General features: G+C 31.3%; 1 protein-coding gene across 14 annotated transcripts in view; it reads left to right on the top strand.

The window, feature by feature from the left end:
• RIMS2 (regulating synaptic membrane exocytosis 2) overlaps positions 1-27683 on the top strand; it is a 605377-nt gene that overhangs the window by 321654 nt on the left and 256040 nt on the right. For 11 of the 14 annotated variants that reach the window (XM_057531989.1, XM_057531993.1, XM_057531987.1 and 8 more), the window contains 8 exons: positions 112-231; positions 2357-2456; positions 3387-3510; positions 4827-4873; positions 8144-8256; positions 18030-18160; positions 22594-22765; positions 24837-24990. In XM_057531989.1, coding sequence (XP_057387972.1) covers positions 112-231; positions 2357-2456; positions 3387-3510; positions 4827-4873; positions 8144-8256; positions 18030-18160; positions 22594-22765; positions 24837-24990 — 961 coding nt within the window. Of the gene's footprint in view, positions 1-111; positions 232-2356; positions 2457-3386; positions 3511-4826; positions 4874-8143; positions 8257-14285; positions 14334-18029; positions 18161-22593; positions 22766-24836; positions 24991-27683 lie in introns of all 14 variants that reach the window. The other 3 variants (XM_057531994.1, XM_057531988.1, XM_057531986.1) reach the window with 1 other exon arrangement.

The following is a 27683-nucleotide window of genomic DNA, read 5'->3' as shown; positions in this document are numbered from 1 at the left end:
GTTTGTGTAATCATAACACTTTGGAAGTTGGAAGTTTAGAAAGATTGCACACTAAGGGGTCATTTATCATAAAATAACATTAATTTTGTGTTTATTGATGCAATATGTCAGCACCCTGTGACGTGGCAGCCATCTAAAGACGGAGATCGTTTAATTGGTCGCATTTTATTAAATAAGTGTTTAAAAGATGGAAGTGTACCTCGAGATTCAGGAGCAATGCTTGGCTTGAAGGTATGTGATGAAATATATGAGATGTTACTCTATACTCCTTTACAGATTTATCAGAAAAGCAAAAGATATAATAACTATACCAATTTAGTGGGTTTTTTTTCTATTTTCAAGAATTCCTAAATATTTGCACTCATTACCCAAAACATTTTCATTTTCCAAGTATTATTTAAGAAGTTGCCATTATTCTACAATAATACTTATTTATATAATTTTGGAAAATAGAACTTGAGTTAATACTTGAGTTCTTCAAACTTATTTTACCTATAGTTTGTCCTTTAAGTCTATATATGTGTTTATATTCTTTTAAAATGATAGCTTCATTCAATTATTAAATGTACAAACTTGGGAAATATATGTATTACATATTACATAGGAATATAATTTTTGTATTAGAGTAGCAAAATGTGTATGCGTTTGTGTGTGTGTGTGTGAGAGAGAGAGAGAGAGAGAGAGAATACTGTTTGAAGTCTGGAAACTCAAAAATACTTATGCTAGGAGATTTAATATAAATATTGATTTATATTTTACTGTAAAATACCAGATAATTATTTGGTAAGTACACCAAAGAAAGCTGTTTATTTTTTGTGCATCTATAAGGTGAATTAAAAGCTGAAATGCAAAGAGAGTAAATGTTTTAGAGTTAAGCCATTGCTACAGAAGTAGTTGTGTGGATTCCAGTAAGTGAGAGATATTTGAAAACTTTGGTTGTAAATACAATTGAGCATCACCTATTGGCTGGTTGCCATGCAGTTGGCACTCATCTGAGCACTTTATATCTATCATTTTATTAACACTCACAACAGATAAGAAATAAGCTTAGAGAGGTGTCGTAACTTGCCCATGGTCTTAAAGATGGTGATGAAGGTGAGAATTAAATCCAGATCTGCCCAGTATACTGTTAGAGCAGTGTAGTATAGAGGTTGAAAAGTCTTGGCTTGATTTCTAGTTATAGCATTTACTAGCTACATAACGTTAGGTAACTAAACCTCTCAGCCTCAGACTCCTCATCTGTGCAATGGAGATAATAATACTTACTGAATTATTATCTAATAAGACTAAATAAAGCAGTATACAAACATTTAGTACAGTGCCTGGCACTCTGAGATTTCAATAATAATATAATCAGTATAATTATTATTATTAAAGTTTATCAAGCCAAGAAACTTTAAAAATATTAACACAGGGATTTCAGCCCATAATATCTATATATATAATTTTCAGAACCAAACATAAGAATAATGAGTTAATATTAACTGAACTGCAACTGAGTGTAATTCACTGCAACTGGGGACTAAATACACGGAATAAGATAAATCAATGATTTTTGAATTCTGTGTTGTTCAGTCAATTTAGAAGAGGAAAAAAACTATTCTAGTCAATGAAGTTGGTTACTATTATTTGCTTAACTTGCTATAAAGTTGATTTATTGATTGAATGGTAGTTAATGAGAATCAGAGCATTAATTTTTAAGAGGCCAGTCTTATAGCTACACATATGACTTCACAGCATTATTGCCAACCTTTGTTTTTTCTTTTTCTGAAAGACATGTATTAATAGAAAGGTAAAAACAGAAAAATTGGGATGCAGATGATCTAAGGTTTACATTAATTCTGATGAGATTAAGTATATTTTGTAACTTTCTCAGGAAAAATGAATCATCATGATCATCATGCACGTTATCAATATGCCCAAATATTACCAACTAATAAAATTTTTAGAAGATATGATAATTATAGTAAAAGTAACAAAATATATATTATGACATTTGACATCTATAACTAGAAATGTTAATATAATTATGTAGTACTGTAATAAGTTTTTAGAAATGACAAAAGTAAGAATTCTGTAATAAAGGCAAAAATTATAAATCGTTAAGTTGTTTCTAAGGTATGAAACATTTTCAACAAATAATTGATTAAATTGTTAAACATTTGGAATATGTAGAGTCCACACTTGGGGCATGTAGTCAGTTCCTATTAGTAACACTATATTATTTAAAAATTATTTTTAGCATATTAAACTATAGTTTCAAAACCTGCAAATTGTCTAGTTATTTTTTACTTGAATCTTCAGCTGTGTTCATTTGAACAATATGCTTGTTTTAACATTTTCTTCTTTTAAACAGGTTGTAGGAGGAAAGATGACTGAATCAGGTCGGCTCTGTGCATTTATTACCAAAGTTAAAAAAGGAAGTTTAGCTGATACTGTAGGACATCTTAGACCAGGTAAGTTTCAATCTTTGATTATTTACATTTAAACTGTTAAACTTGAGTAGTTATGAAAAAGTTATCCTCATTTAGAAGTGACTTCACCGGTAATAAAAAGTTCATTTAACTTATATTAATCTTTATTCATTAATGGAAAGTTATAACTACTAGTTCTTGAGTCACATTAGATAAAAATATTTTTATATTTACTGATCTTATTTTTTTGCTGATGGATATTCCTAGTCTGTATCTAGGATTAGATTAACCTAATTTGTTTCCCATAAGCCTTCCTATTTCTTTTGAAGAACTTCCAATATAATTTAGGAAACAAACTTCATGGATAAATACATATTTCCTGAAATGTGTCACTCCTTATCTCTTTGATAATGGATACTATTGAAGAGATCCTTGAGTGCCTTGGAGAGAATTCAGTTAGATGCTTAGTATTAAGCTTTTTAGAAAAGAGTTTAGACAAGGTGCTCAGCTGCATGTATATTGAGAATCCTAGAATACAGAGTTATAAAATTTTCAAAGAGGCAGCTTATCTTAATAGTTTCTAGAATTGGAATTTGTATTGAGAAATCACAGAGACAAGAGTGATGTCACCAAGTTGGAGACATAGGTTGTTCCCAGCTTTCTTCCCCTTGCAAGGAAAACAACTAACAACTATTCAGGGACAAGACACCATTGAGAAAATTCTAGAAATCACAGATACAACTTTTATGTAATCTTTTCCTCTGACCCTTCCTTGTCCTTTTGTGTGAAATACACTAATCATGCTGGTCATCAAATTTTATGCCACTGGAGCTGTTCTCAGTATGTTTCTTATTCCATAAAGGTGATTTTGTTCTACAAAATTAATCGCAGTTTGAGACTGCTTTTGTTTCGAGTGCATTTTATGGGATTAGTTTTTCTTTCTAAGATTATCATTACTGACACACACTGTAGGTGATGAAGTATTAGAATGGAATGGAAGACTATTGCAAGGAGCCACGTTTGAAGAAGTATATAACATCATCCTGGAATCCAAACCTGAACCACAAGTGGAGCTTGTTGTTTCAAGGCCTATTGGGTGAGTTGGTTTGAATACTTTATACATGTATAAAGTTGAGTACTATTAAATAATTTGTAATGTGCAATCCAATAATGTCTGATTGCTTTATAAAACTAAATTATTTTGAGGACAAATGCTTTTTTCTCCTTTACTAAAAATACCTCACCAAAAATCATGACATCTTTTTATCTGATCATGCTAGAATATACAGTTAATTACAAAAGAAGGGATATTTAGGTTATTATTTTTATTATCTTAGTAGCTCAGGAAATGGATAAAAGGATTAGTGGCAGGGGACTATAGTAACAATTACTTTCAAAAGAAGTTTCATAAGCTATGGTTCTCTACATTGTAAATATGAGAATCAACTATATTTTATGAATTTTATATATTTTTTCCAAAATGGAGATTTCATATAAAAAAAGAGAGGGCTTAAGGGCATTCTATTCCTACCTAGATGGTGGCAACCGTTTAAGGAAAAACAACATCTTTAAGATAACATAAAAAATAAGCAAATGTCAATTACTCATTGACTTTTTAAGTTGGCGATAAATATAATTCGTTGTACTATGTTCCAATCTGTCACATGAAATTACATCTATTTTATATTTTGTCTTTTCATAGTTTTGTAATGTGGTAAAACTGTACTGTATCAGCTTAAGGTATTAATCAAATATATTTCTTGGTGTTAAAGGATGCTGTAATCATATTTTTGTTTAATGTCTTAAAGATGCAGTTTTTTGAATGAGCTTAACCATTAATATATACCCCTCCTGGCAAATCTCAGACAAAAATGTACATACTTTTGGTGTAAATGCAGTTACAAGGTAATTATGTTAAGTCCAATAAGAAACATGTTTGCATTTTTCTCAGTAGAATTATTATGTTTAAAAAATTTCAATGACAATCTGAATATTTTAACTTTTGGTGATATTTTATTTGAATTTCAATGTTCTGATTTGAACAACAGCAGGTAAAAGAGTAGAATATAATTAAAATATATCTATAAAACTTACCCTGTTGAATATAGAAATTTTTTAGAATGGATAATTGTGTAGTGAAGCACATAGGAAATAAAGTATATATTTTTACAAATCTGCTCTAAATGCATATGAGTTTTAATTCCTTTTAAGTAATAGGGTTAGCCCAGAACACTTTTATTAGCAAAAAGCACTATGACTTATTTTTTTCCTTATTTATATAGCGCTGCTATGATACACAATTTTGTCCATTTTACATTGTCCTGTTATAATATAGTTTGATAATGATCAAAATAGCAGTTACTACTATTTGTTGAAACAATTTCTTATTTTTTTCTTTTTCTGTCATTTCAGAGATATACCTAGAATACCTGATAGCACACACGCACAACTGGAGTCCAGTAAGTTTCATTTATTTTAGAAGAAAATGTTATTAATAAAGTTCATCATCAGGGGTCAAATGAAGTCTTTAATATATTAATACAAAGTAAGAAATATAATGGTGTTGTTATCAAGTATGCAGTCATATAAAGATGGAAAATTTAGTATTACTTCATGTTATTGTGGAAAAAAGTACAAAAGTCTATATATTTTAAGATGGTTTTTTTAAACCACACTGTCTTAACTACTGTGTATTTTTAGATAACCTTATTAAGGTATACTACTATAAACTGAATGTATTTAAAGTGCACAATTAAGTAAGCTTTGATATACATGTGAATCCATTATCATAATAAAAAATAATGAACATATCATCACTCCCCAAAATTTCACCCCCTCCCCAAATTTCACCTAATTTAAAAATTTACTGCTTTGTAAACTAATCCTCAGTAAATGAAGGGAATGCTTGGGACAACCTAGTGAATAATTACATGTATTCTAATTTATATTTTGAGAAAATGGGGTAATAGATCTGATTTAACAGAGTAGTAATGGAACAATAGACATGTAAGTTAAAATAACATTAAGTATATAGACACTTTTTATTACTTGTGTTTGAGTACTATTTCAGATACTAAGCAAATGAATTTTTTCCAATGAATTAAGTTTGTTGATTGATTGAGAGTAAGGCATGTTGTGAAAGAAGAGAGGGAGGAGGGTTGCAGTTTGAAATACATTGATCAGGATAGACATTGAGAAGGAAGGATTGGAGCAAGATTTGAAAGAGTGGCGATCTGAGGGAAAAGCTCTCCAGGAACAAGGACCAGAGGTTCAATGTCTCTAAGGCAGGAAAGCCTACGGTGCATTTAAGAAAAAGCAAAAAGGCTGTTGTGGCTGCAAGAGTGAGCAAGGGGAAGAATGGCAGGAAGGAGGACAGGGAAGTAATGGCAAGCCAAACTGCATAGGTTTTATAAGGCACTGTAAAGACTTTGGCTTTTACTCTAAGGGAAATCAAGAGCTACATAGGATGTTTTTGAGAAGAAACTTATGTTTTAAAATCAGGCTACTATGTTGAAAATAGATTAAATGGAGCGAAAGCAGACAGACCAGTGAGAAGACTATTTTAGTATTTGGTGAGATTATGGTAATTTAGACCATGGTGGGTGCAGTGAAGGTGGTGAGAAGTGGTTGGATTCTCTAGACACACAACAATTGAGAATGTACTGTTAAAATAGATGTTATTTTTTTTTTACATTTATATTACAATTATGAGTATAAATTTTAAAAAATCTTTACCAGAGAGGTGAAATCCTCTTGGAATGGCATAGCTCTAAACTTTAAAATATGATTGTATGACCTATTTGATTTAGTACTTTTGGCTAGTTGCTAAATCATTTTATCCAAAATAATATCGTGATCACATAAAACTATAAGTACTAACATAATGATAATAATTATTATATATAATAATATCATCATCATAAGTGCCTGGAACTGTGCTAGATGTTGTACCTACACTATCCCACTTAGTTTTCACAGCGATCTATGAAGTAGGTAAAATTTTCATTCACTTATGTTATATCACTCAGATATTGTGTGAGCAGTGTGGAATCCTTTATCTTATAGGTATTTGAAAAGCCTCTCGGCTACAATTCCAAAGTTGTTCCTGTAAGGACAAGGGTCCTTTCTCAAATTAATTTATGCTTTAAAAGTTGAAGAATAGCTTTCTCCAAGGCCCAATTCTTAACCTTCTGTTTTTAGTTCCTCAGTAAATTTTTCTTTTCATATGGTTTTAATTGCCATATGACTCCTAAGTTTACATTATCAAAATGATCTATCATTGTCCCTTCATCCCTGGATGTTTAAAGAATATGTTCTAAGTGTCTTCCTGTTACTCGAAGCTTAGCATATAGAAAACTTGGCTTATTTCCTAGTATAAAGGCAGCATTCTTTCCAGTTCTAAATACTATTTAAGGTTTCACCATTACTTCTGATCCCAAGGCTTGCAGTTTCCCCTTTCATTTTACACTATACTCTTGCTAGAAGCGAATTTTATCCATTTGGGCCTCCAATTAGGGACACACTTTGCAGTTTAATTTCTAACACTAATTATCTACTCAACATTTGGTCCCATCCACATATCCTGTTACCTGCTTTACATTTCCCCTCGGATGTCTCTGAGGTGTCACAGGGTCACTGTGACAGGTTCCAAATTAACTTCTCCGGCCATTCCCTGACACACAGGACTTCTCCAGTGTTCTACAGCCCAGGGAGTATCAGCACTGTCCTGTGCAGAGAACAAGACAGAAACATAGGGGACTTTCTTGTCTCCATATCTGGTTACAGGACTTGAAATCTTCATGTTTTCCCCCCTTTTTCGTTTATCTCTCATATCTAATTAGTTTCTGAGTCCTCATTTTCTAATTTTGTAATATTGCCTCAATTCTTTCTTTCCATTCCATTTTCTAGTCATTCCTGTTATTATTTTATTGAATTCCACTTGTTCTTAACTGTTTTCCATCTCACTCAATTCAGTCTACACTTTAAAAAGATGGTAAAGACATCTTCCTCAAATGCAGTTTTTATTACCTTACTCATAAAAGTTTAGCATGGATATTTTATTAGTGCCAAAATTTGTAGCCCAGAATTCCAGGCATTTAATTCTGTCAGTATCTCATTCGCCCCATTTTTATTCACTTCCAATTTGTTCCTTCCCCTCCATACAAATAAATTCATACATATAACTTCTGGGTATTGAAGTTCTGCTTCTTCTGCTCTTCTGTATCTTTTTTTCATAGCCCCTCACTTCCTTTTTGCCCATCTAATTTATTATATTCTTCCAGATATGGTTAAAAATCACTTCCTGAAAACTTTTCACAGTTAGCATTCTAGTATTTACGGTTTTAACATTACAAGTTTAGACCATCTTTGAGTTGCTTTATTGATTTAGGTTTTGGTTTTTCCTCCCTAAGTTTCTATTTTAAATTTTTCCTGGTGTGTTATTGTAAGATATGAGTTTAGTACCCACAACAGATGAAGTAACTAAGTTCTGAGGTCTGTCTCTACTATAATTGGCACAGAAGATGGTTTACCCTTGGTCTTGAGAGAATCCCTAAGCTGCACTTATGCTTTAAAAAACCCCTCTAAGTATATCTGGAACATTGTGGCTAAGAAAATGATGTATATAATGGCATTTTGTGGGCATTAAAAATAAAAGATATGTGGTAAAGATTATTAAATACTAATGAAGAGCCATTGTTATTCTTCTTTATGTATAATTACCATTTCAGGTTCTAGCTCATTTGAATCTCAAAAAATGGATCGTCCTTCTATTTCCGTTACGTCTCCCATGAGTCCTGGCATGTTGAGGGATGTTCCACAGTTCTTATCTGGACAACTTTCAGTATGTAATCACTAGATTAATTTCTCTTTTTGGAATATCAAGTAGTGTTTTTACTATATGATGGTATTTGTTTTGTAAACCAAGTTCTATTTAGAATATAATTGTGCTTTTAACTATCAACTTTCTCATTCTTAGTAATTTTAATTAATTTAAATTTAATTATAATTATCTATCAGAGTGCTTTCTTTATTAGAGTTAGATTTTCTGGAATTTAATGAGAATTAGAATTTGTGATGCTATCTAAAACCTTTTTCACCTTAGTAATATTTTTCCAAAATTCAAGGTCATGATTTTTGCTCAACTAAGTAAATGGGGACATATATAATAGATTACTGAGTGTATCAGGTAGATTTCATATTAAGTGATCCCTAATTTGAACATTTTATAATAAAAGTTAAAAATTCAGTTAACCATCATATACCCATATTAGAAGAGCTTTGCAAATTCAGGCTCTCACATTTTATTAATTTCTAAAATTTAAAATATTAAAATTTATCCACCTATATTTTAGAAACAAATAGGTTAATATTGACACTAATTCTGATGAGTTACTAAACTTAAAATTTTATGACTATTAAAAACTATTTAGATTCTCAAAATTCAGACGTTGAATTTTGGATAATTGTTAATGTTATAGTTAAAAACTAAACTATTCTTGGGCTGATATTTTAAGAGTAATTTCTAGCTTTTTGTTAAATCAGGTACAAAATTTCTCCTTTTATTTTCTGGAGGAAGGAGAAGTGTTTGATTTTTCTGAAGAATTTTCATTAATTAAATGGAGATACAGGAAGTATAAGCTGAATTAACTTAGTAGAAGTCATTAGATACGTCTGTTCTGGGACTACTTTGATCACAAAAGTGGTAATAACAAAAGCTATGTAAGAAAGATGAGATACTATTAGGAGATTGTAAATGTCTTACTAAAATGAATTTCTTCTCTTTATTACTTTCTTTTCCTTTCTCTTTCATAAACAGAGTGAACTTTTTCATTTGAGGACAGTGGTGTTTTTTCCATTTTCCACAATAAGTAGCATCTTTTTACTTATTCTCTTACATATATTGACAGCGCAGATGTTGTCATTTATGGTTACAAATATATGTGTATTTTCTTCCACCATTTTAGAAAGTGCTATAAATCTTAGCTTTTTTTATTTTTAATTGTGGCTCCCTTTAAGTATTCCACCTATAAATAATGCTCTGGGTGGCTGATGATGCCAGTATATAAATAAATCTGTGTCTGTGTGTGTGTGTGTGTGTGTGTGTGTAGTTGGCTTTAGTTGGTGGATGAGGGAGCAGAAGTTAGACTTCCATAATAAGTAGGTACCACTTTGTTGCTTCTTTTGAAATCCCAAGGCTGTATTAGAAATTGGACTAGGAGGGGAGATTGAGGAGGATAGTGCAGGCATTTAGACAGATTTCAAATTCAACTACTTTTCATCATGGTTCAAAGTGAATATGGTAGAAAGGTAAGACTGTTAAATATTTGGGGGAAATATAAACTTAAAAGTTTGGGTATTTGTATTTATAAGTGATGTTGGTTTAAAATCCATATAACTGTAATTTAAAATGAGTACCATTTTATCATTTTTTTATGACTCAGAAGGAGTATGTTCCAGCAAGAAAATGTTTATAAATATAATACATATTTGTTTTGGTAAATCTAGAAAGCACAGATAAATAAATAAAAAATAAAAATCACCTGTAATCTTGCCTCTAAAACATAATCATTCACATGCATATAAAGTTTTAAACAAAACTGTAATAAATCTGTGTATACTATTTTGAAACTTGCTTTTTCACTAGTAATATATTGTGTACTTTTCCTTTAAACATTTTTCTTTAAAAATTCCTCCTAAAATGATTTTAATAGCTATTTAATACTCCATTTTAACTTAATTTGCTATTATAGGATATCTTGCTTGTTTCTAATTTATAGTATTTTAAATAATGATGCCATGGAAATCCTTGAATATAAATCTTGCATATACTGTTAGGACAAAATTCCTTTGTCAGGATAACTTTTCCAGATGTAAAATTACAATATGAAAGAAAAAAAAGTTTTAAGATTCTTGAAATCTTTTACCAAAATTTTTCTCCAAAATATTTTTACCAAATTAAGCTACAATTATCAATTCAAGAAATGTATTTTAAGATCTTTCCCCAGGTCAGTCATAATCCTAGTAGCTGAGAATACAACAGTGAACAGATAGCCATGGATTTTACCTTCATGAAACTTAATTTTATGTTCATTCTTTGTATGCAGCAAGACATAAGCAAGATACCCTTTTGGATATAGTATTTTCCTTTACATTTAACCCCATTTCTGCCAACTGGAGACAATTTTGGTTTGCTCTAATGATGTAGAGGTTGGGAAAATATTTGTCCACAGATATCATCCTTCGAGGAAACTTCTAGGAAGTCACAAGGCAACATTATGATTCCTATATCCTTCTATTCTACCTTTGGGTATTTTTGCTTTTGGTGAGATTTTACCTGGGCCCTTAGCTCACTTACAAAATCATGACGTTACTAATGCCTGATAACAAAGATCATTTGTATATTATGTGAGCTGACCTTCCTAATATATTTATGTCAGTTCACAGACTGATATTTTCTCAAATATATAATATACGTATAATGCAAATTGTTATTTATTTTCGTGCACAAGGCTCTTGATGACTTAAAAAAAATTATTCCATTTATTTCTTTTCCATGCTTGAATTGTGCTGCTACTTGTTATTATTCCAGGGCATAACTATGAAAGTGCCATTAATGTAGCTGGTGAGAAAATTAGTATGAGCTCAGGTTTATGACACCTGGACTGTATATTAGCCTTTCAGTGTCAGCACTCCCTTATTTTGATTCTTTTTAAAATTTGTGTTCTAACATAATTTAGCAGTTTTCTTCTTTGGAGGATTACTTTTGTAATTCTCTCAATATTTTAAAATTAATTTACAGCCTTTGACTAATTTTTTGATAGAGTGCTAAAATAAGATATAGCCTTTAACTCTTTTCAAAGTGAGGAATGGCTCAGAATTCTTTCTTTCTATAGGAACACATTAATTCTTATTGACAAACATATTTTATTTTACTTCAGGGTCTGTGGCTGACTTATGGTTGCAATGTTTCCCTAAGTTACTTTGTTTTAATATTTTTCTGACTCCACTTTTAGTGATGAGCTTGTAAATATTGTACATATCAATTTTATATTCCCATTTAAAGGGAATAAGTCACTGAAGAATAGGCACGTGTCCTTTATATCTACTTAGAAACTCGATAGTCTTTTTAAAACTTTCTGTAAATGAAAGGTTTTACTTTGAACTTTTATCTTTTATATGTCATTGTTACAACCTTGTTATTTTAGAAGCGTTGCATAAAAGGAATGCCCTGAAGTTAGTAGTGTGGTATAAAGTAGGAAGGACATTAAAAATACAAAATAAATTGTGGTGTGCAAATTCAAATTCTTCATTTGTGTGAGGCTGAATTGTTACAGATATTATCAGATATTTCATGCTTAAAATAAATGAATTAATATTAATTACAAATTGAAGTGAGATACATAATACTTCACCATTTCTTTATGAAATATCTAGAATCTGAAGCGATAGAAAGCAGCTTGGTAGTTGCCAGAAATTGGGGCAATGGGGAAATGGGGAGTGACTGCTTACTTAATAGGTACAGGATATTCTTCTGATGTGATGAAAAAGTTTTGAAACTAGAGGGAGGTAGTGGTGGCACAGCCTTGTGGACGCACTGAATGCCACTGAACTGTACACTTTAAAATGGTTAATTGCGTGTTATTTTAATGTCACCTCAATTTAAAATAAGCTGACAAAACAAATTATGTTTACGTAGCCAAGTTTAATGTATAAGCTTACGGGTGAAGATTAGGTTTAAACTGGCATAGATTTTAGACAATTGATTTCAAAAAATCTGTGAGTTGCTCATTTGAGGTCATTTTAGAAGATGCAAAAATGTTTACCTTAAAGGATTACTTTATTTCAAAGTACTATTTCTTTCAAAATAAATCTTTTAGTTATAAAGTAATATTTATTTGCAAAAACCTTTCATTACCTTGATATTTTTGGTGTAAAACAGGTAGGACAGGTGAGAAGGCAAGAAAAAAAAGATCTGTTTCTAAATTGAGTGACTTGTTTGTCCTTTTCTTCAGCATGCCTAGTTAATCTCTATGAATTTCATATATCCCTTACCCATTGGCTAGAGAATTATCCATCTAGGGTTATGCAGACAGATATCAGTAACACTCCATATCTAAACATTCCTTTCTTCCTTTGGAAATGTCTCCACACAAAAAGGAAGACATCTTAGACTTGAGATCGTCTTGGTTTTTGAAGAGAAAGATGACTCATGATCGAATGATAGTCTGCTTTCAAGGTTTGCTTTCCTTTGGGTTTTAGATTTATGTCTTAAACTATCTTCAGGGTCTGTCTGATGATCGTTGAATTTGACAACAGTCCTCCTAGTACCTATCATCTGTTTCCACGTAGCAGTGGAAAAGTCTGAAGCCTTTTAACTATATACAGCTGTTAATTAAACAAGAGCGACATCCATGAGAAATGTGAGGAATGGGATGGAATCTTGGTGAAAGAACAAAGATTAAATGCCCTGAAATCCATTCCCAAACACAGAGACTTGCACCTGATTTTGTTCCTCTTTTAACTGTTAACATAAAGGCACAACATTCTGATGATTGTGGTATCTTTGGAAACTGTTTCAAAATGAAAACAAAATAAGTTAGAAGAGGAAAAAAAAAAGAAATCTGATTTATTCTAAGAATTTGAAATAGAATGATTTAGTCAGAACTGGGCTTTATTTTCTTTCTTTTTTAAAAAATTTTGGCTGTGCTGGGTCTTTGTTGCAGTGTGCGGGCTCTTTGTTGCAGTGCATGGGCTTCTCTAGTTGCGGTGTGCAGGCTTCTCTAGTTGCGGCGAGTGGGCTCTAGAGCGCGCGGGCTCAGTAGCTGTGGTGCACGGGCTTAGTTGCCCAGCGGCATGTGGGATCTTAGTTCCCGGACCAAGGATCAAACCCGCGTCCCCTGCATTGGAAGGCAGATTCTTAACCACTGGACCACCAGAGAAGTCCCAGGGTTTTATTTTCTACCTTTACACTATCTTACTTTTTGGTTGAGTGTGAGCAAGTCTATCTAGCTTTTTAAAAATGTCTCTGTTTCCTCATCTGCATACTGGAGATAACAGCAACTACCTCCCAGCATTGTTAGAGGCAATAAACTTGCTGTAACTGTCAGTAAAGGCTTAAACAAATATGAAGAACTGTATAAATAAAAAGAAATGTGATATTATTGTCATTAATAAGTATGATTAGCTCTAAACAGTGTTATCTCAGGTGGTACACAATAAATGTCTGAAAATGATGTTTAAGTACTAGAGCCTGTTATAGATTCTTAAAGTATGAATCAACTAATTATTCCAGTGTGTTCCAGCACACTTTTTATCTTTCTGTGTTTATTCTTTTAAGAAATGCTAAAGCCAACTTGGCTAATGTTTTTTAGACTTTTGTTAGCCATATTATCCCTTTGGAAAGTTACATGTATGTCCCTTTGGAAACATTACTTCTACAGATGACTTTTCACTAATAATTCTATAATGTATTTTCATCTGACTTCTTCTTGGACTATGATTTTTTTCTATGTTGTGTGTTCAAGGGTGAAACTTGAAATATCTTGACTTTGTATTACGTTTACACTCATTCTTTCAGAATATATTAGCCCGAATCTATTACTTTACATTCAGTCTTAATTCCTGTTATGTTGATTACATTTAAAAACCTGATTTAAAACTTCTAAGATTTTACATAGTTTTTATCTATTTAAGCATTTTGGGAAAATTAATTTATTCATTACATTGAACTACTTAATTTAGATATACATTGTCATGGAAAAATGTACTTAAGGGATAGTTGTATGTGTTTTTACTTTTGGTCTTTTAGTTCCAGCGTGTTGTCCTTTTTGGTTTTGTTTTATTGCTTTTTTCTTTAATTTTGCTTACCAGAGCCAAAGCCTTAGTAGAAGAACAACGCCTTTTGTTCCTAGGGTTCAGGTAAAGGCCTTGTCTGCCTGATAGAAACTAAAGTTGTGTTTTAACCCTTATTTGTATGTTTTTGGAAAATGCGTAGGAAAACTTTTTTTGGTGTGTTGCTCCAAACCATATTATTGACTTTCAAATCATTTTATGAGCCAGCTTGTAAAATTCTGCATGGGGATTAAAATACAATAAAAATTTAAAGAGACAATCTTTGTTAGTGGTTTTATATGATGGACTGAATACTGAAACTCATAGGTTTCTGGTTGGCATTTAATGTAGATTCTACTTACATTGGTAATATTGACAGAAATAGCTGATTTGATACTGTTGATATTTTCCTTTATTACACTAAGGTTGCTGTCTCTTTAAATCATTCATTATATCACTTAACATCTACATTCTCTTGCATTTTCCAAGCAATAACTCCTTGAGGAGATTGGCAAATAAATTTGTACCTTATCTAATATATGAATTTTATGCATATTATATATAAGTTTCAACTTTTGGAAAGTATATTATTTTGAAAGAACAAAAATCACAATCCAAATAAAATGTGTTGGGTTTATTTTGTTTACATTTCGTAATTGTTATTCCATTTAATTTTACTGTAATACTTGGGTACAAGTTGTTTGCCTCTTTTCATTAGGAAACCCTTATTTGGTAAAGTAATGTCAACAAAGTTTTTTTTTTTTTAAAGTAGTATTATGCTTTCCTTGCTTTGCTGCATGTGTTTTTTTGGTTGTTGCTGTTGTTGGTTTTTAATACTAATTTAGTTTAAATTTTAAAAATTGGAGTTGTTCTAGTTAACACTATGTAGTGTAAAATATTTACTTAGACTTAGGTTCTGCTTGGGAAATTTAAAAGTGGTTACATGGAAATTGTATTAAAGCAATTAAAATGATATCAAGATTTTTAGTAATGAAAATGAGGTAAAATAAGAAGTATATCATACCTAGAATTGTGGAAACACATTTTATTTTGAAGAATCAACAGATATATTCTAATCATTCATTTAAAAAACACAGAGAAGATATTTAGGAATGTGATAAAGAATCTAGCAAATAAAATAATTCTTTTTTGATAGTTTGAAGTGGATATCTATTAAAAACTTCAATGCAAGTCCTGTAATATAAAATGAAAATTAAGGCTGTTGATCAAATGCCCAGTTTGACAGTTTATTAAAAGTTATAATTTTGATTAAAAACTCAGTAAAATTAAAGTGTGCCTGTTTCATAGCTATATTATTTTAATATTTATATATTTGTAAAGTATAATTTATAAACTGTAAAGTATTAATATGAAAATATGAAAGCCATATGCCTAATATCTGTGTGAGAAATGAATATTATTAATAAGTGATCTTTTTTGGTTTTCCATGGCATAAGAAAATCTAAAAATAATACTATTTATCAGGCATTTGAAACATATATCTTAAATGTTTACCTGTAATGATTTTAAAGAAGCAAAAATATTGCCCGTGGAAATGATGGCAAAGGTAGTCTCAATCCCTGAAAAAAAAAAAAAAAAACTCACAGAAATCAATAATTTGCTCCAATAACTATGAGCTTAGTCTAATAATACTTTTTTCTTTATTTTTTAAATGTACTGTTTATTGGAAAACAATTTTTTAACCTTTCATAAGTTTTTTAATATCATGGAAAATAAAGCCATAAGTTTTTTATTGATATAGAAAATAAAGAATATTAGAAATTAATGTGGTTTTGGTCACAAATTTAGAGGAACCATGGTGCTCTCTGACAACACCTGTTTCATCTCATACATGAGACACTCTAGTATTTCTTACTTTTTTTTCCCCCCTCATATCTTTTGCCAGAATGGTCTCTTTTTTCCATCTATCCTCATCTGTATCTTTGTTCTACTTTTGTCAGGCAAGCAAATATTTGAACTTTTTTTTCTTTTTTTATAGTAATTAAAAAAAAATTTATATTGGAGTATAGTTTACAATGTTGTGTTAGTTTCAGGTGTTGAACTGTTTTTTCCATTTAAATGTCAGAGGCTTTTTTTTCAGGTTTCTGGTCCCCTAGTCTAAGGCAGTGGTTCTCAAGCTTTAATGGCAATGAGAATCACCTGGAGCACTTGTTAAAATGCAAATTCCCTGGGCCCCATTCTGATTCAGTAAGTGAAAGGTGGGCCACAGGAATTTGTAACGTTCCAGATAATACTGTTGCAGGAGTTTTGTGAACCACAGTTTAAGAAACACTTGTCTAGAGTCTGTACTTATCAACTCAATCCAGAAAGCTTTTTGTTACACAGCCTCAAGGTAATACCTGCGTTAAACATAAGGACTTAACATAAAGAGAAGTAATAATCATTTTTAAAATTTAAATGTTTGAGGACTAATTCCATTTGACCAAAAAGAAAAGCGTATAAATAATTTTATATACTCTTCTGGGCCATTAGTCTTCTGACTTAAAAGTCTTGCTCGGCCTCTCATTCTCTAAGATATGAAGTGAGGGACTCAACAAAGCCATGTTAGAATTGGAACTGAACTACTGATATATCATATATATATATATATTTATTTGTATGATTTTTATGTAGATGGTCTAAATTTATTTATATATCCTAGAGCCTGGCCCAGAGCTGACTGTCTGCTTTGGAGAAGAGAGGAAGGGACTGACATGAGATGTATATTTAAGTTTTTTAAACTACCGCAAACATTGTAAATCCAAGTTAAAAGAAAAAAATCAAACCATTGGATATACACACACACACACACACACACACACACACACACACACATATACACACATATAAAATGAAAAATACATATTACCTAAATAGAACTTTTTCCCAAATTCCAAATTTCCAATTCAATTTCAGTTTCAAGATAGTGGTCAGAGATGTGCTGAATTCTGAACCGAATGTGGATCAGAGCCATAGTCATCATAGATCCTGATATGGTAAAATCAACTAGCTAGGTGTGGGAGTGTGAGGTATGTGTGTGGGAGGTGACAATTGTTAAGTCAAATGAATTCAGCAGCTGAATGTGAAGTTCTAATCCTTAATTATGGCATAGGCAAATTATTCTAATTTTCTCATCTCGAATTATAAAATATACCCTTATTATTCTGAGGATAAATACATTTGCTTCACAAACAAAAAAAAAGACTTTATGTCTGCGTAAGAAATTTTAAAAGGGGAATTTATTACAGTTTTAAATACAAACTTAAGGAGTAGATTTACTAAAGCTTCTAGTAATTCCCAGTTACTTATAATTTTTGAAAGGTCTTTGCTGTGGTATAACATAAAACATTTGCTTAAAAATTCCCTATGAATTCCATATAAGGAACTTATCTATTCAATTCATTTTGAGCACTTATTCTGAACTCACTATTGTAGGGGAACCAAAATGAACTACAGTGATTCCTGCATAAAGGTAGACACAAAGCAATCCTATATAAAGTCCTTAGTTATGGTAGTGTAATTATTATGTGCATGTTAATAAGCTATCAAATTAGATTATAAAAAGTTCAAGTGATTTATCAATCACACTAAAATATCTGAAATAATTTCTCTGGTCATTGAAGTTATTATAGCATATCCTTTTACCTTAACTGCAATTTACCAAGTGAAGTTTATATTCTGTGCTAATATTAGTGTAAGAGAATGGGGCAAAGATTGGGAATGTAAACATTACGTTATATTAGTAAATGTTTAAGCTGATAAATGAATATTTTTGCTTTTCAGATAAAACTATGGTTTGACAAGGTTGGTCACCAATTAATAGTTACAATTTTGGGAGCAAAGGATCTCCCTTCCAGGGAAGATGGGAGGCCAAGGAATCCTTATGTTAAAATTTACTTTCTTCCAGACAGAAGGTAGGGATATGAAACAAAAATAAATGTTCTTGAAAATAAATGAGAAATGTTAATAGCAGGAGGTGTTTTGATTCTGTATCATTTATTTAAAAATATCATGCCAGTTAGATACTTATGAAGTTTAATATAAGCATAATGATTCTTAAGAATCAAAATAGTGACAGTAAATACTTTGAGATTGTTTTAAAACCTATGTCAAATGTTTATAATATAGATTATTTTATTAAATATTTATTTTAGATTGTGTGGCTTACTTCTTAAATAATGTATTTTTTAAAATCAAACTCATTAAAATTATGCTCCTTTAAGTCAATACATTTTTAACATAAACTACAGAGGCAGAAAGCTGGAAATGGTACTAAAGGATACTCATCATGTTCCTCTACAATTTTTACCTCCTTTTACTAAGATATTATTTCTCTATATTATGTAAAATTAGTGAATGTGCTTTATATTTCACCACCCATATCACCAAGGAATCTTTACCACTGGGCCTAGAATCAGCTACCTAAAGTGTCCTTTGCTTTGTGTCCATGCTAATCAACATACATGACATTGATCTACCCTGATTTAAATAGAGGAATCAGGATAGGAGAAATAGCTTATCAAAAATCATACAATCATTCTTAATTTCAGTCACATACAAAATAGAAGAGATTATTCAATAAGCATCATGAAAAAAGAAAGAAGTAATGCACCAATTTCCCTTTCCCCAGCTCTTCTGCAACACTGGTTTTCAGGGCTGGTCTGGTCATTTTTCTCAGGTTGGAAGTAGCTGGGCACAGATGTGATCTTAAACATACTTATACACGTTTGGACCCTCTATTACTCAGTTCAAGTTAAAAGTCATCAGTGTTGAGTGCCAAAGTATCATCTGAAGAACAATTTCAACAAAGAAAATAACAAAAGAAAGGAAGTAGGCAATTAGCAAAGGTCTTACACTTTATTTGATATATATTTTGAAATAAAATTTGTAAAATGAATTAGAAAATATGCAAGGGTGCCTCTTAAGCTATTAGAAGCTGTGCCATGTAATTTTATCTTACAAAGTTGACTCGAAGGAGTTTGTTCTCTAACAACTTAGGTTGTCTTTCGGAGAGGGATACACTTTGAACTGCAAGGGAAGTGGAGGATATGCAATAACTTAAAACTCAACTCCAGCTTAAACTTCAGTTGGATGACAGATGTCACAGCCATATTACCTACCATCCTGGATGGAGGCCAAGTCACTTGGCTTCTCAGAGCACAGCTTATTAGTCTAAGCATCCTTAGAATGCCATCATAAAAACTCGCAGAAAGTGCTGTATTCCCATCTGTGCTTTTCTGCGCACACATAACTTAAGTTTCTACTTATTCAGACCTTTGAAGAAAAATGCTTGCTTTTCAAGATGATAAAAGTCTCTCAAATTTTTGTTTTTTGGTTGACTACTTGTGTTTAGTTTTAATTTATTTTTTATACCTCCCCTCACTTTCTGAGCAGATAAGAGGTAAAATGGAAGGGAAAGTCCCTTTAAAGACTCCTTTATATTCCAGATGTAGGGTTTTTATCTTTTCTCAATAGCAAAGAATGTGAGAAACATTTGGATGTTTTTTTCTCAGATTATTTCTCAGCTGAGTTTTCTTGACAGTTATCAGGAATTTGAAGAATATTTAGGCAAGTTTGTAGCTCACTTTATTGATAGAGTTGTGTCAGGGTTTTATCCTTAACCGAAAAAAGAATTCTCTGGTCAACTCAAACAGCTACATTATCACTACATTATCATCTCGACTTTTTTTTTTCTGTTGACACAAGTTTTTACACATGAATAAAGGACTATATGTGCTTTTGGTATGAGTTATTTCTTTTTTCTTGACAATTTCTTGGGAGAAAAACTACATGTCCCAGGAAGCCCATGGATACCAAAATCTGCAATGCTCAAGTTGCTTATATAAAATGACATAGCTCTGCATCTGTGGATACTGAGGGCCAACTGTACTTGACTAAGTAAACAGAAAAAACAGTTGATGCCTTTTTATTGATAAGAATTCCTGGAGGGGCAAGTGAGGCTACATAGAAGGAATTTAGTCTAGAATGTCAGTATGTCAGTTAAGCCATTTAAAACATTTATTTTCTATATAATATGCTAGGTACTCTAAAAAATAGCTAAGCATGCTTTAACACTCTTTTTTATATCTTTTTTTTATTGGTTGCCAGTCAAAATATATTTTTCGCTCCATTTTGAGTAAAAATATCAAGTCTTTGCATGCTGTTAAATCAAATGGAAAACAAAAGTACTGGTGACATGAAAATAAATAGAAAAAGCTTTAGTTAGATTTTTTTAAAATACTTTCTCAACATTTTAATGATGTTAGGGATCAATTATCTATTTATTATCCTTAGGCTGCTATTTAAAAATATCTCTATAACATGCTTACTGATCTTAGTTTTTAAATAATTTTAGCAACTTTTCAGTATTTGACTTATACACAATGTTCTTATTTTGAAGGCTTTAGTTATACTTCTTGAAAAGAATAACTCATTTACTTTTTTTTGTAACTTGCTGAAGATAAGGTAACTTTCCATGGTTCTTTTCATGGATTGGTGCTTCAATACACACAAAATTGCCTTATTAAATTGTAATAATATAAGGTAGGTTAGCGAGGAACTTCAGAGATTATCTAGTCTCCCTCCTATCCAGGATTAGAAATCCCCTCTAAAATAGTAATTCTTTGAGAACTTTTTTCACTCCTTAAGAGGAAGTCAAAGCTTATTCTTCTGTTTCCTTTCAGGTTGCAGAATAAACCATTCTTGGATTAGATGGCAAGGTTCCCCCTAAATGCTTTCTTCCTGACCTTGGTGGAAGGGATTTTATCTCTGACAGGGTTTCATAATTCATTCTTTAATAGACAGAATATAAGTAGATGCTTTATAAATATTTGTTAAAATTTTAGAAGGAGGAAGTGACAAGAGTCATAAGTCATAGTCCTAGTCATTATTTCTCTTATTTAGGTATTTTTATTTACAGTACCACTTCTTTTTCATAAATTTGAATGGAGATAAAATTTCCTACGTGGGTTTCCAAAGTTATTTTCCTATGGAGGCCTTAGAAATTAATAAAGATACATTGCTTTAAAATGGCTTTCTGCTACATTAAATATATATGCTTTGGAAATATACGTGTTCTTGATTAAGTCAAATCTGTATTAAACATTAAGCTCTGTATTCACCTGGGAGAAGTCGCATACCCTCCCTAATTTGGAGGCACTCTATCCCTTCTTAGTTCTCCCTGCTTCCTATTTCCCAACACTCTTAGAACTGTGCTGTGTTGAGAGAATTTGCAGAAGTTAATATGGTTCCACTTGGAGTTCACTGGCACTTCTCACTTCAAATAGGCTCTTCTAATAGCTTAACATTGCCGTCCTAGATGATTTTCTTCATTCCTATTCAGACATTGATCCTCTCTAATAAGCTAGAGTAGTGATCTCCAAAAAGAACGTATGTACCCAGGAGATGTATGAAACAATTCATTGGAGTTCATAAAGAAATATTTGAATTTTCATTTTCACCTATCTTTAATTCCTATTTTTGTATATTTACCAATGAATACAATATATTAGTACAACAATATAGTAATACATACAATTTATAAATATATTTATAAATATATTTGTATACAATGGAATGCATAATCAAAAGCATTTACTTGATAGAAATATGAAGTCAAAAAAATGTATGAAAGCTTCTGAGTTGGAAGTTCTGTCTATCAGGATGGCCAGCTTGCATTTGCAGCCCAGAATATAGCAGCTACCTCACACAGAAATAATTTTACTATGTTTTTAAAAACTTGATAGATGTCAAATGAGCAAGTATGTATTAATTATACATAAGTGAGTAACTTGATAAGATGTAATTACAATTGTTTATTAGCTAAACTATATGGATGTAAAGTTGTGAACATCACAATTCACTAGACTTATTGTACAAGGGACTTCTGTTAGTTTAAGTGAATAGTATATTGGTTACAAATACTAAGTACAGTATTTGCATTTGCATATGTACAAATACTAAAAGTAATAGTATATGTAACTAACAGGTTAATTTCCAATTTAAAGGTTTCCAATAGGGCAATGTGTTAAAAAAAATTAGAGTTAAGATTCTTCAGTCTGGTTTTATTTAGAATTTGAGAAAGGTTAAGTTTTTAATTATCTATCATGGAAAATTTTCAGATTTATTGAAATATTTCTATTATTAAGTCATGCTTATAAAGTGATATAATTATATACCTTATAAGTTTTAATAGTAATTTTAAAGACTATAATACATTTAAGGTATGATAAATTTGTGGGAAATCTTCACTTGACTTCTTCCCTGAGAAATTTTAAATTAATAAATTTTAGGGCAAAAGTTAAAATGAAGATTTATGTAAGCTCATCTATTCTTATTTTTTTCATAGTGATAAAAACAAAAGAAGAACTAAAACAGTAAAGAAAACATTGGAACCCAAATGGAACCAAACATTCATTTATTCTCCAGTCCACCGAAGAGAATTTCGGGAACGAATGCTGGAGATTACCCTTTGGGATCAAGCTCGAGTTCGAGAGGAAGAAAGTGAATTCTTAGGAGAGGTATCTGGAACTATTTTAAAGCTTAGACTATTCATGTCATCCTGAATACTTTTGTTTATATGACTATCAGTAAAATATTATATTTTGAATTATTGAAACACCTAGACATAATTTAGCAGAATGAATTTAGCTGCTGTTTTAAGAAAAAACTTATTGATGCCTCTATAGTACATGTATTTCCTTTTAGTTTACTGAACCAATTGTACAACTAGTAATTAAATCATTTATTTATAGATCATTTTTTCAGCCCTGTACTGTATCTGTAATGTGCTAGGGACTGAGGTGTCAAAGGTCAATGAGGTATATTACTTTCTTCTAGGAATTTATCATCCACTGGGATACACACAAGTGAGTGAACAATTATAACATAGTATGGCAGATGCTCTTTCAGGGAAAGTGCAGTAGGAATACATAATTGCTGTGCAGGGAAGGGGAAGTGGTCCATGGAAGGATCCACAGAGAAACTGGGATTTAGCATAGTCAGGGGAAGTAGAGTTCCTGCAGAGGGAATAACAAAATACTAGAGTTGCGGGGGTCTTGGACAACTGCATTGAAATGGGAAAGGAATGTGGTAAGAAATGAGTCTTGAGGGTTAAATTGACACCTGATCTTGTCCCTTCATATATCATATTAAGAGTTTGGATTTTATCCTGTAGATAATGGGAACAAATGACAGGTTTTAAAGAGACTGGCTTGATTGCATTTGTACTTGAGAAAAGTATTTCTAGCTGTAATGTGGAGAATGAATTGGACAGGGGCAGATGAGAGGCAGTCTTCCTGCTATTAACGTACTAAGAGAACTGCTTTCAGTTTTTTCAGTGTGGTTGGTTTTCCTGAGTAAATTAAATGTAACACCATGGGAAAAGCAACAATCCATAGAAATATTGAACTGAATGTTGGTAGCTAAGGAATCAAAGAATGGTAAACCAGTTGGAAAGAAGAGTAACATAATGGCTAGGAGCAGAGATCAGCGCCAGCTGCCTGGTTCTGCATGCCTACCACTACTACTTCCTGGCCTTGGTCCTCGAGCAAGTTATTTAATATATTTGTACTTTAGTTTCCTCTTCAATCAAGTGAGAATGATAGTAGTATGCAATTCAGGGTTAGAGTGAGAATTAAATATGTGTGTGTGTGTGACCATCTGGAACACAGTGCTTATAATTTTGAAAATGACTAGGGAAAATTTAGGAAGAATGAAGAGTACCTTAGTTGTTTTACATTTTTACCTCCCATAGCAAAATAGTGATTTATCATTATATAGCAATTCTCATACACTTAAACCAGACACTGTCATATTTGCACATGACTTTAAAAGAAAATAAAAAGAATCATTTATTTCTATGGACTGATTTCCTTTGTAAATTTATTAGATATTCATATTATAACATGGTTCATGTTGAAAATCCATTCTTTTTTTTTTTTTTCTTTCCTGTTTTGAATCCTTAGCAGCATGATATGTTAAACAGAATTTTAAGTAAGACAGCCTTTGATTTATATTACACCTCTTTCAGTAACCAATGATGTGGGCTTAAACAAGTTTTTTAACCTTTTTCAGCCTTGGTATCCTTATATGTAAAAGTTGAATAATAAGACCAACCTAATAGTTTTTTCCTGAGAATTAAGATAACATATGACATGGTTCTTAACACACAGTAAGCACTTCTAACTTGTTTTTAATCTCTCCATTTCAGAGTTTGTAAAGGTTAAATTAATGAATGTAAATGAAAATGTTTTTTAAACTGTAAAATGGCATATATATACCAGTTACTATTACAGACTTTTAGTAGTAAGTGCTATTTATGTAATGGCATATTTAACAGCCTCTAGCAGATAGGTGTTCAAGGGTCTACAAAATAAATGTCTTAGATATTCAAAGCCATTAAATCAATAAGAAGTTATATATACTTATCTCTTATTTAGTTATTTTCAAACATATGGGCAATTCTGCAGTATAACCTTGCTTTTTGACCTAATAGCAGTACTATTATAATTATCATTATTATAATGAAACTATTTAAGAGAATTTATGTATTATTGTCATAAGACAGTCCTTTGTCTCTTGGCTTTGTAGATTTTAATTGAATTAGAAACAGCCTTATTAGATGATGAACCACATTGGTACAAACTTCAGACCCACGATGTTTCTTCATTGCCACTTCCCCACCCTTCTCCATATATGCCACGACGACAACTACATGGAGAGAGCCCAACACGGAGGTTGCAAAGTAAGTTTTCAGTAAAATGTATTGTACCTTTATTGAATTATCTTGAATGATATATATGACATAGAATTTGAAGATACCATTATGGGTATTAACATGCATCTGTTAGTATTTTCATAGCTATTATTGAAGCTTTTAAATTGTTTGATACACTAAACTGTATACATGTAATATTCACTCATCACAGTATGACACACAATGAAGCACAGTTATGTTTTAATTTTACCTCTTAGAATCTAAAATATAGGAATGAGATAGCTAATGTAGTAGAATTTGGTCATGTACCTGTAGATATCTGAAATTATGATTTCCACTGTCATTAAGCCAAGTATTTTATGAATATGTAGGATAACAAGTATAGCACAGTGGTTGAAACCATGACCATGAACATTACTCAGACAAACCTGAGTATAAATATTAATCCTCTCACTTAAGGGTTGTATGACTTGAGGTAGGTCATCTCTCTCTGTTTCACTTTCCTCATTTAGGAAATGGAAATAATAATACCTACATCACAGAGTGGTTCTAAGAGTTAATCTCTGGAATGTAAACTGATGTTATTATTGTTGTTGTTGTTATTATTATTATCGGTGTTTGCATTTTACTCTGAATTACGCACAGTCCAAACTATAAAACAGATCAATCCAGAGAATCTTAAAGGAAACTCAGAAATGTTTTCCACATTGAAAAGTGGCATTGTTGGTTTGATGCTCCTACAGCTCAAATTTATTTGTTTTTTTCTGATGAATCTTATTGAAAGGTGAAGGGGGTGCTTTTTGCTTTGGATAGTATTCATGGAATAATTTTATCTTCATAGAGCCATCATGTTTCAGGTTTAGCAACATTTTTGTCAAGTAATGGAGAACTGATTGAGATTAACCAAATTTCAGAAGTGTAAATTTATAAGCATGAATGCCATGTCATCATGGCATCAATCATGGAAAGGATACTTGGCCATATAACAAATAACTCTTGTGTAAATGGATCACACCCTTTCTGCTGAATAGAGGGCTAAATTACATATCAGAAGGCTGTTTGTTGAATAGAGAATTAGAGCAAAGCATTGGTCTTATGGGATAGTTAGTCATAGGAAAGCGTAGAGAATTATCTTCACTTCTTTTTAAAATAATGTCTCTAATGACTGGAATTTTATTTCCATTAGATACGTCTCTTACCCTTGGAGGGCATTAATTTAACATTAATTTTACAGCACTCACTTTTTTCAGCTTCCTCACAGAGTAAACACCTACCCACCCTTATTTGCAGTTGCCATTACAACATCCTTTGTTGTATCTACATTACCATGAAATTTATGTGGACTAAATTCAGAGTGTCTGCTCTTTCTGGTCACTGTAATCTATTCAGTACATTGTCGCTAAATTACAATGTGGGATGGTGGGTTACTACATGAAGTTTACTAGTATAATTCATTTTCTACTAATTCTTATAGTTTAGGTTTATAGGCTATTATTGCTAGCTGCTATTGCCCTTTCTTATAGGATTGGCCTCTTCTCTATTTACTCCACTTGTTATTGCAATAAGGAGTAGGTTTGATGACTCTCATTATCTGAAACTCTTAAATCTACCGATAATTTTCATTATTTTTTTCTGCCCTAGCTAAGAATACTGTACGTGAGGAACAACAAAAATAGAGTACTTTCTAGTTAGTTATATAAATCATGGATTTTCATGCAATTAGTTTAATTTAATCAATTTTGCAGATTTTAATGTTTTCCATCCTCACAATGGCTCTTCTGTTACTTAATCATTAATAATATTAAATTTATCCCTGGGTAATATAATAGCTCCATGTTGTACTGTGTGAGTCTTGCCACTATCAACTAACCTCTAATAAAATTAATTTTCAATATTTGAATATATGACTGAATTTGGTGCTTTACACCTAAAATGTTGTCATAATTTATTAGCAATGTGTAGGCGTAAAGATAGATAAAAATGATATGATAAAAGAAGATTAGGAAATAACACTCAGGAATAGTCAGAAAGTTAAAGACAGTACCATTGGCTAAGTATTGATATATATTGCTCATCAATGACAAGTTCAAGTTAGGGTATTAATAAGTAAGTACATGAATTATTGTAAAGTTTTATTGATGACAAGAACCTCCTTTAGGGTTTTTCTCCATGGAAAGGTCTATATGAAATTTATTTACAAGTATGTTTAAACTGCCAAAGATCATATATGGAACATATATGTATGAACAGTTAACCATCAAAAATGTATAGTAACCCCTTATTTATTCCCTACATTCACATAATGTTTTGGTAATTCAATCTCTGAGGCTTATGAATAACATTCTGAGTCTATGAACTTATTAAATGTACATGGACATTTACTGTTATTCAGAATAAATAAATGGTAATGTTGTTGGTGTTGGGATTCTGTTCTTCCCATGATGATTTCCTATTTTAAATTTGTAGATTCAAATGATTCAAAGCAATACTTCATTAAACAGATATTAGTAACTTATTTACTAACATATAAGGAAATATATAAAAACCATTGTAAAAATAATTGTTTCATATTTTGTAGTTAGTTTAAATATTCTGAAAAAATATTTTCTAGATGGAGTCCAGACAACTTTGATTATAAACTTTAAATGATTTCCCAAATAAAGATATTGGTAAAAGTGTTTGAAATAGATGACCTCTTATACCAGTATTCCTGCATGTGG

Source organism: Balaenoptera acutorostrata, chromosome 17 (assembly GCF_949987535.1).
Source record: "Balaenoptera acutorostrata chromosome 17, mBalAcu1.1, whole genome shotgun sequence".
Lineage (NCBI taxonomy): Eukaryota > Metazoa > Chordata > Mammalia > Artiodactyla > Balaenopteridae > Balaenoptera > Balaenoptera acutorostrata.
Note: the sequence above shows the minus strand (reverse complement) of the source record. Positions and strands in the feature narration are given on the sequence as shown.